This window comes from Octodon degus, unplaced genomic scaffold (genome assembly GCF_000260255.1).
Source record: "Octodon degus isolate 3935 unplaced genomic scaffold, OctDeg1.0 scaffold00037, whole genome shotgun sequence".
Lineage (NCBI taxonomy): Eukaryota > Metazoa > Chordata > Mammalia > Rodentia > Octodontidae > Octodon > Octodon degus.
The window spans coordinates 2,875,182-2,885,328 of NW_004524613.1; the positions used below are offsets into that span (position 1 = coordinate 2,875,182).

Here is a 10,147-nt window from a genome sequence, read left to right on the forward strand (position 1 = left end):
CGCACCACCGCCACCGCCCGCCCCGCCCGGAGGTCCCGCGTGGAGCCGCCGCCGCGGAGGAGGATGAAGGACAAACAGAAGAGGAAGAAGGAACGCACGTGGGCCGAGGCCGCGCGCCTGGTGAGACTGGCCGTGGAGGGGGCCTCCGTGGGGGTACGGGGGGTGGGCCCGCCGCGCACCCGCGCCGGGAGGGGGAGGGGCGAGGCCCAGCCCACAGCGGGAGGGGGCGGGACCGTCCTTGCTCTCCAATGGAGCCACCCCCTAAGGCGTCGGGTGGGGAGCGGTCCCCCGCCAGGATGGGATATGGCGCCTTTTTTGCACCCCCCCTCCGAATTCCTGCGGAGGGGCGAGCTGGCAGCCAGCTCCTCCCCCTACCCTTCCGCGCTGCGGGGCCCCAGTCTCCCCTCCCCCACCGCGGGCATAGGCTGGGGGTCTGGGGAAGCTGTGCTTAGTCACCTCGGGGAGTTTGGTTTCCGGAAAGGGTCGGAAGCGCGCGCCCCGTTCTTGGTAGTTAACTGGGTGATGCTCTCGATCCTGACGGTGGGAAACGGCCCCCAGTTTCAAGGACGCGAGCGCTATTTTGTGCTCCCCAATGTAAACCAGGTGTACCTGCAAGTGCTTCCTCTCTGCTTGAACCCTGAGTCGTGGCTTTCGAACTTTAGAGCCCTGGGGGCAGACACCTGGGGAGGTTGTTAAAAAATGTCTCCGGGGCTTTGCTTAGCACCTAACTAGAGTCTGAGATTCTGGGGTAGATAGAGCCTGAGAAACGGTATTTTAACCAGCTTCTCAGGTGGCCGTAATGCAGGTGGCTCGAGGAGTACAAGAGAAACGCCGGCTAGATTGTACAGCTTCATAGGCTAGACTGAAGGTAGGCGCTTTGCAAAGAACTGAATACACTTCGCAAAGAATGTTTGTTGGACAAAGTGTCTCTGTTCAGAGGTACTATTCACTGAGGGTTTAGCGAAAGGGAGAGTAACTTGAGTGCTTGAGCTGCCTGCTGAAGGATGTTGTGAATTTTCTGTTTTCAAAGCCTCACATGTCTCATAAGTGAAATTACTTTCCTTTTGGATTTGCACAGCAAAGCCAAGACACTCTTGAGAAGTATTCTTATAAAATGTTGCTGATGACATCAGTACCAGGTTTTACTTCTGTCGGTGATGTTTTCTCAACTGTCAGAGCATGATTCTGGTGTAGCTGGCATACATGTCTGTTGACACCCTGTAGTTTATATGTAATTGCTATAATTCACTTTTAATGAATGAAACTCACCTTTTTATTTTTCCTCTTACAGGGGAGTGAGTTTTCTGCCTCAAAGTGGTGTGCAAAAAAAGATGAATATGTGTGAGGGGTTGATAGAAATCTAGGGTACATCTATTTCATTTCTTTTTTTTTTTTTTTTTTTTTTTGGTGGTACCAGGGATTGAACTCAGGACCTTCTGCTTGCTAGGCAAGCACTTATTCTACTGAGCTATCTCCCCAGCCCCATCTATTTCATTTCTGGAGCTTGTAAAACTCAGTTACTGATTGACAAAACAGAAATTGATCTACAGAAAAATTTTCACTTTTGTTCCTAAGCATTTATTTCACTGGAAACAAATAGTAATTGTATGGTGAAGGTTTAGTTTTTTGATTGGTCATGTGAAAATGAAAGATTTTCTAAGTCCCCAAGTATTTTCTTCCCCCTGATCCAATCAAGATTGGAAGCTTTGACTAATTTCGGGACTTTGGAAATTTCATGATTTCTTCAGTGTTGCTTCACATGGAAATAAGCATTGATCTGAAGGGGAGAGTTGGAGACAGTCAAAAAGACTCATACTCTCCTTTGTCTCTTGAAAGTTAATTGAAATTCTCTTTTGAGTTCTTCATGCAGGTGTTCATGACTGGGCACCCAAAGGAAAGTTGCTTGTCAAAGTTGTACTTGGTAGGTAGGTTAAATCCTGTTACTTATGTTCTTACAATATTCAAAAATCTACTTGTCTCAAACTGTTGGTTCTTAGGAACTTGAAGTTCACTCTTTTAAGCCTTTTTTAAGTTCCTACATTTTTTGTGTCTGAACTTCAGTGTCTAGGTGTCTAGGTTGCTATTTCTGTTTTATTATTCCACCTTCAATCCAAATTATCCAACTGACTTATTTTTCTATTGTGTTTCTTCATTAAAAAAATGTGAATAGGAATTATTTTCTGGTGCAGTTATATATTTGAAAGACTTGTAGAAATGTGGTGTGTAAAGTTTCCATTCTTTCTCTCTTTTTTTTGCTCCGAATGCCTTCAGGGCATGATTGGCTGGCTTGAGTTGTGGGGATCGAACCACAGCAACCTGAGCCTGACTGCTTTGTTGAAGCAGCCACTTAAAGAACTGAGCTAAGGGGCAGGCCCCATCTTTTTTTTTTTTTTTTTTTTCTGGTGGTGGTGGTGGTGGAGGATGTGGGGATCCAACCCAGGGTCTTTTTGCATGCTAGGCAAGTATTCTACCTTTTTTTTTTTTTTCTTTTCTCGGAACCCGGGATTGACTGCAGGCCCTTGTGTTTGCAGTATTCTACTTTTCTGCTGCATCTCTAGCCCTGATTTTTCATATCTTTTAGGGTTTTTTTGTTTATTTGTTTTAGAATTGTCTCACCCTTTGGATGCTGTTGATTGATAGATGAAGGGAACATCTTAAAAGCGTCCTTCCAGCTTGGTTATAGTGGTACATACCTGTAATCTCAGAATTGTGGTAAGCTGAGGCAGAATTATCAAGGTTTGGGTTTGGTCTAGAATTCATAGTAAGACTCTGTCTTAAAGTACTCTTCCCCACCCCCCAAAATACTCTCCCTGCTTTTTTTTCCCCCTCCAAAAAGTTGTTGTATTAAGTGCTATAGAGTTGATGAAAGCTTATGCTGGACATAGGATACATTGATTAGGCATGAGCTGAAATGGTAGGGCAGTTAATTAAGATCATCTGAACACTCTTACTGTCCTCTGGGCTAGTAAATTTGGAGTGCTCGCAGTGGCAGTGATACAGTCTTGCTGGGTGACAGTTTCAGATTGTTCCTGATGTTAGTGAGATTGGTGATTAGTTCATACTGGGAACTCTTAAAAAACTGTCTTGGCAGAGGAAGTGATTTTTGGAGAAGTGCAGTGGTGTAGTGTATATCTCAGGGGGATTTTTTTTTTTTCCCAGATGTTAACAATGTTCATTCTTTATAAAGATTTGTGATTCTCTCACATGTCTTGTAGTGCGGTATTGTCTTTTCTAGACAAAAGAAGTAGACTTTAGGTAGGTGGAGAGGGTATAAATTGTTGCCTGTTAGGAACAATTTGGGAAGAATAGCCAAGGGAATTTCTCCTTAAATGGAGTGTAGTATCCTTAAATGATTCTCCTTGGCTTTGAGAAACTTCATTGCGAGCTTTATCTTTCATTTTGATTCATGACTGACCATTGTTACATCAAACATTTTTTCCTTTGAACAGAAGAGATTTTTTTTTTTTTTTTTTTTTTTTGGCGGAACTGGGGATTGAACTCATGCCCTTGTGCTTGCCAGGCAAGTGCTTATTCTACTGAGCCATCTCCCCAGCCCCTTAACTTTTCTTCCTTTTTTCTTTTTTTTTTTTTTAAATGTTTAGTCTAAAAAGGATCAGAATGAAACAGTGCTGAATTGTTCTTACACCAAAAGCTGAAGGCATAGTTTTAATACAGGTGAATACTTTGTATCTTTAGATTTGATTTTCCTTTAGAGATTTTGTTTCCTCTGTCTTAAATTTTCAGGCTCTTCATGACTATTTAAATAATTGGTAGCCAAATTTTCAAACGTGCTTCTCATACACTCCCCCCCCCCCTTAATGGGGATCAAACTTGAGTCCTTGTGCTTGCTAGGCAGGTGCTGAAGCCACTGAGCCGTCTCCCCAGCCCTCTAGACATGCTTCTAAATTCATAAAAATTTGCTAGCTCAGTTCATACTTCATTAGTATCAAAGGAATGTTATCTTGTGGTAGTAAACATTAGTACCTTGTATGAGGCTTTATTGTAGGTTTGCTTAAGTCAGCACTTCCTGTTGTGGCACTTGCTTGAAATACAAAGACAGATAAAGTTTGCCCCTTCAGAGTTTTTGGCCTCCTAGGTATGGGAAAGGATCCAGATATGTGAACTCAATTGCAGACATAGCAAGTGTTCTCATACATGTATAAATGCTAAACTGATAACCTTGTTCCTGACCACTATCCAGGCATAATTATTATTCCTTCTTTCACTGTCAGGTGTCTTGGTTTGGAAGACAATTAAATGTACTGTGGGACAGACAGTGGGGACACCGAAAAGAGACATTTAACTCACTAGCAGAGATCAGGGAATCCTTCCTGGAGGGAGATGCTTACCCAGGACCTTTACACTGAGCTATTCTCCCACTCTTTTTAAAATTTAGAGACAGGGTCTAAGTGGTTAAGTTGCCCAGGCAGGATTTATATTAGAGATCTTCGTGCCTCAGCCTTCCAGGTGCTGGGATTATAGGTGTGTGCCACCACACTGAGCTAGGAAGATGCTTTCTGAGATGAATCTTGAGGGTTAAGTAGGAAATAGGCCACTTACAGAGGGCATGAACAGGAGCTGATGAGAAGAAATAGAAAGGATAATATGTGAATGTAAGAATATTTGCAGGTGTGTGGGAATAGGATATAACTGTGAACCGTTAATTGGCACATAAAGTTTGTGGGATGTCATTGTGGCATTCAGGTAGAGAGATAGGCTGGGACCAGATTGTGTCCTGTTTATTCTGAATCCTTGTTCTGTGTATTTGTTGAATGAAGAATGACAGTGTACTAAGAATGGATTTGAGGAAAGCAGGGCTGGACTAGAAGATATTAGTGAAGAGGCTATTAATTTAGGTAAGGTAAGAAGGTGACTGTGGGACTTGGAGGGCAGGTGAGTGAGAAGATCATCTGGCTTTCTGAATTAGGTGATTATAGAAAGACTGCTGATGAAGGTAGGGAAAGAAGAAGGGGTCTGGAAGAGAAATGAACTAGAGTGGAAATGAATTACGATTAAACAGTTGAGGGAGTATGTTGTATAAAGCTGACATTTGAATCTGAAGCTTCGGAATAATAATGACTGGTGGTGGAGATCCTATCAGAATTGAAGTAGTAAGAGATAATGATGTTATGCAAAGAGAATGAAAAAATTGAGAAGAGAGAAGCTGAGGCTCATAGGAAACAGGAGTTTTGTTTTAGCATCTACTTGTCCAAACCTTGACTTTGTGCTAAGACCTTAAGTTCTTCCATAGAGTGCCTTCAGTAGCAGTCATGCTTAGTTGTTACAGTTGTTAAATGACTACAAGATTTTAGCGTGGAGTTGCCTCAGCAGCTGCAATAGGTAGAGAAAGTGCAAAGATAATGACAGACTTGTTTGTAGCTTAAAAGAGTTCAAAAACAACTTAAAAAGAGGGACTTGCAGTTGCTCACTAAGTTGCAGTGACTTAATTATAGATGATGCTAACATAAACAGGACATTGTGTGTCTTGTTTCACTTACCCCAATCACATATCAAATGGCAAAATACACTGTAGCAGTTAGCACAAGAATTTCACAAAACAGTGGCAAAAGAAGGGCCAGGCAAATAGCTCAGCGGATTAAAGCACCTGCAAGCAGGTGCAGAGGCCAAGATTCAATCCCAGGGCCTGCCGTGGCAGCTCTGCCCCCAGGGTGCGCTGAGATGGCAATTGAGACTGGGTGTGGTGGCGCCCACCTGTAATCCCAGCTCTTGGGAGGCTGTAAACAGGCGGATCACTATGAGTCCGATCTAGTAGTGAGACCTGAACACCCTGTAGACCCTTCCCTTAAATACAAAAACAAAACAAAAGAAAACCAGCAAAAGAGCACCACTTAAAAATACAGATACTAATCAAAATTTCTTGAGAAAGAAAATCTGAATGAAATTTTGTCTTATAACTTACTGTGCAACATATATTGTGTAGTTCAACAGTTTAACCATATTAACAGTATCAAATTTTTCTTTTTTTTTTGTGGTGCTGGGGATTGAACTTGGGCCCTTGCACTTGCCAGCCAGGTGCTTTTGCCATTGAGCTGTCTCCTCCAGCCCTAACAGTATCAAATTTAGTAGTCACCAGAATTGAAAATTCGTAGATCTCACGTAACATGTATATTAAGAAGGTATGTCCTTAGAATTGAGAATTAGACTATTTCTTGAAGTTGAAGTATACTGGGTGGAGGTGTCACTTTGCTTTCTGAAGTAATTCTTTTTCTTTTTAAAAAATTTTTTTCTTTACATTGGCAGGGACTGAATCCGGGCCTCCTTCATGCGTACTAGGCCAGTGCTCTCAAATAACTTTTAGCTATGGAAAAACTAAACTGTCACTAGCAGTATCTCATAGCAGAACTATGGCTTACAGTATCGATTGATGGATATAAATGGAAATTGCACATTGAAATCAGGATATTTCTGTTTGTTTGTCTTTAATGTTTCTTCAGGTGTTAGAAAACTACTCGGATGCTCCAATGACACCAAAACAGATTCTACAGGTCATAGAGGCAGAAGGATTAAAGGAAATGAGGTTTGTATTGCTCTTGCTGCTTATCATGAGAGTTTCGTAGGACATATATCTTGTAGTTATTTTGTGAGCTGAGTCTACCTATTTGTATATCTTGTGTGTTTGGTGGTGGTGTTGATCCTTGTGTGTTGTGATTCTTGTGTGTCCTCTGAGTGGAGAGTAGGAGTGGGCGAACATCCATTTCTTTACAGAGATTTTGACCTAGAGCTTTTTTTGTGTGTAAGGAATCTGGATACATTTTATCCTGTAGTCTGTTTTGCAAATTTCACTAATAGAGAAAGGGAGGGGCAAGTCCTGGTTGACCCTGTTGTGTCTGAAGTTCCCTTCTCTTTTTGCCTGTGGAATCCAAGAAGAGTGACTTTCCCCACATAAAACCTTTTGACTGCTCCCCTTTACCCACTGATTCTAGCCATTCATTATGTGAATTTGCTGTTTTGAGGTGATTTTTATTTTCTTACGATGTATCTTTCCCAGATAAGCAATAAATTAGCAACAAAGAAGAAATTGTAGGCATGAAAATCAGTGACTGTCCTTAATCTTCTTTCTGCTCAACCTTATCTCAACTTTTTTTTTTTTTTTTTAAATTTTAAATGAAGAAGGATGAAAATATAACACAGTCCCTTCTTGGGATTCATAGTAAACACTATGTTTTTGCTCATGAAGTGATAGTGCTTGAATTGACCTTTTTAGGGTTAAAAGGTCCCTAACTGCCAGTTTTAAGATCAAATATTTTTGAATTGATGTTTTGTGGGGAGAGAGAGAGAGAGAGAGAGAGAGAGAGAGAGAGAGAACATTAGGGTTGCCTAGATCACAGTTAATTCAGCTTGTGCACCTATGCAGTATGTAGTGTTATAATTGTATTTTTATGGGCTATTTCTCATCTTGCTGCTGTCTATATTACTACTTGACCACTATTCCTATTAAATGTAAATTAGTCCCTTTGGGACAGTTGAAATTGAGAACCTCTCCTTGTTTGCTTCTTGCTTTTGGAGGATTGTGAACTAGTCATGGTGACCATGAGGAGTGAGTAGTTTTGTTGGTTTTAGACTGAGGGATAATGTGTAGGAGTCACAGAAGGACTGTGCCAGTATGCTGTCCCCCTGCACACAGAGATGCTAGCACACCCACTTGCTGCTCCAGATTCAGCACCAGAGTGCCTTTAGAGATCAGGTGTTTTTGGTTTTTTTTGAAACATCCAATGTATTCTAAAGCAGAATAAAAGGTTCTTTTTTTTTTTAAATGACTTTTTTTGTACTCAGAATTTATTTTTAAATTCTTTAATTTAATCAGTGGGTAAATCCAGAATCATTCTGTAAATTAAGACCTCTGTTTCTGAAAAATACTAAGAGGCTTTGCCTAAGACATTTGTATATATATTTTTAACATGTAAGATAGGGTAAAGAGGATAGAGAAAGATACACAGGTAAATCCTAGCATTAATGTATTAGTGGACATCTATTTTTTGACAGCTTTTCTGTTTTAAGACTCTGTAGTCTCTCACTAAATTGTCAGTATTTTGTGACCTGTTGTGGCAGGGACTATAAAACAACTTAATACACCTTTTTTTTTAAGCTTAATATTTTAGCATTGCTGCATATCAAATCTGTTTAACTTTTCTTTTTGCATTCAAATGTGGATGATTGTTCCTGGATAGATGTCAAATAAAACACAGACACCTTTCTTCCCAGTAGAGAAAAGGGAAATGCAATTCTGTTTCTTTTGTGTGTTTATTAGAAAATATTTAACTGCACAAATAAAAGATGTGTTTGTTTTATTGGAATGTCATTGATTCTGTGGTCTTTGTGTTGATAGTGTTATGTGGCAGTTCCTGAGCGTGATATGTAGGTTGAAATGTAGAGTAGGAAACTCAGTTTTGTTTTTAATAGTAAAATTGTATTAAAATATAAATGTTTAACTTTTACTAAAATGTAGCTTGAAAAAATTGTGTGGTTTAAACATTTCTCTCGGAAATTTGATTAATTTGGTTAGCAAACATTAGGAATAGATTTCAGGTATATCACATATGTTGCTTCAGACTTTTTAGTATGATACATGTGAATTTTAGCTGGTTACTCATTTACTACTTTCACAGTATAATTGTCATGGGATATATATTTTTTTTTCTTCAAGATTTATTGCTTTATACCGTGATTTAAAAACAAGTGGGAAGGATAGTCTTTGCTAAATAGTGGTGTATCGATTTGTGTGACCTCATTCATTTTCTTGTGTTTTACAGTGGCACATCCCCTCTTGCGTGCCTCAATGCCATGTTACATTCCAATTCAAGAGGAGGAGAAGGACTGTTTTATAAATTACCTGGTCGAATCAGCCTTTTTACACTGAAGGTAAATAATACATACTCTTGTTTTAGTTCATTGTTTCTCAAGCTTTTGGTGGCATCCAGCACCTGAGGCAGAAGGATCACCAAGAGTTTGAGGCCAATATGGAGCTACATAGTGAACTCAAGGTCAGCCTGAACTACATAGCAAGAGCCTGTCATAGAAAACCAGCTTGGTGGGGCCAGGGATGTAGCTCAGTGACATAAGTACCTGCCTGATAAGCACAAGGTCCCAAGTTCGATCCCTGGTATTAAAAAAAACAACAACACCTAGTTGAGTAAGTCTAGAATGGTGCTCATGAATTTGTTTTTCTAATAAGTAGGTGGCACTGAGTTGATTTAATCCTAAATGATGCTCTTGTGATTAGAATACTAGGAATTATAAACTCCTATCAGCTATTATTTCTGTGTTCAGGTTTGCTTTTTTTTTCTTTTGGTACTGGCAGTTGGACTCTTGACCTTGCACTTGCCAGGCAGGTACTATGCTGCTGAGCTGTATGCATAGCCCTGAGTTCAGTTTTATTTATCTTTGTCTGTGTAGATTATATGCAGTTGAAAATAAGTTTGGGGGGGCCAGGGAGATGGCTCAGTAGAATAAGCGCTTTCCTGGCAAGTGCACGGGCCTGAGTTCAATCCTGGTTCCGCCAAAAAAAAAAAAAGAAAATAAGTTTGGATGAAAATGATTGCAAATGTGCCTTAATTAAGATTTTGTTTGTAATAATTTTGTGAGGGTTACATTATTGGCCAGCTAAAGTAATACCTACTGTATGGAAAATGTAGTGGTACCTAGGTTCACAAACTTAATTTTATGATTTTGAGGAAGAAGACCATGTTTATATTTGGGGAAGATGGCTGTGGTAGTGTTTGTCACCTAATGTGGAGTTTGTGAATGGAAACAAAATTACGTCAAATGTTTTTGCTTGAGAACTGAGTTGTTTGTGAACAGAAGCATTTGTAAACCAAGGTATTACACTAACTGAAATATGACCATTAGTATTGAGCCACTGATTACAGAGGAAAAGAAAGAATTCATAATAAACTTTACATAGGGCTGACATGAACAAACATTTTTTAAGCCATTTTTGATGTGTATGGTTATCATTTGGATCATAAGCTTGCATACTTTTTCTGTAAATTACTAGAAAATATTGGGGCTGGTGAGATGGCTCAGTGGTCTAAAGCACCTACTTAGAACAAGCTAATCTAAGCAAAGCACAAGGACCACGGGTTCAATCCCCCAGCACCACATGCCAGCCAGCCCCGCCCCCTGGTGG

General features: G+C 40.2%; 1 protein-coding gene across 2 annotated transcripts in view; it reads left to right on the top strand.

The window, feature by feature from the left end:
• The first annotated feature begins 19 nt into the window (after positions 1-19).
• Positions 20-10,147, top strand: part of Asxl1 (additional sex combs like 1, transcriptional regulator) — a 12,375-nt gene continuing 2,247 nt past the window's right edge. For both annotated transcript variants that reach the window (XM_023714737.1, XM_023714736.1), the window contains exons 1-3: positions 20-120; positions 6,456-6,538; positions 8,772-8,880. In XM_023714737.1, the coding sequence (XP_023570505.1) occupies positions 64-120; positions 6,456-6,538; positions 8,772-8,880 (249 nt within the window). In that variant the 5' untranslated portion in view covers positions 20-63. The remainder of the gene's footprint in view (positions 121-6,455; positions 6,539-8,771; positions 8,881-10,147) is intronic.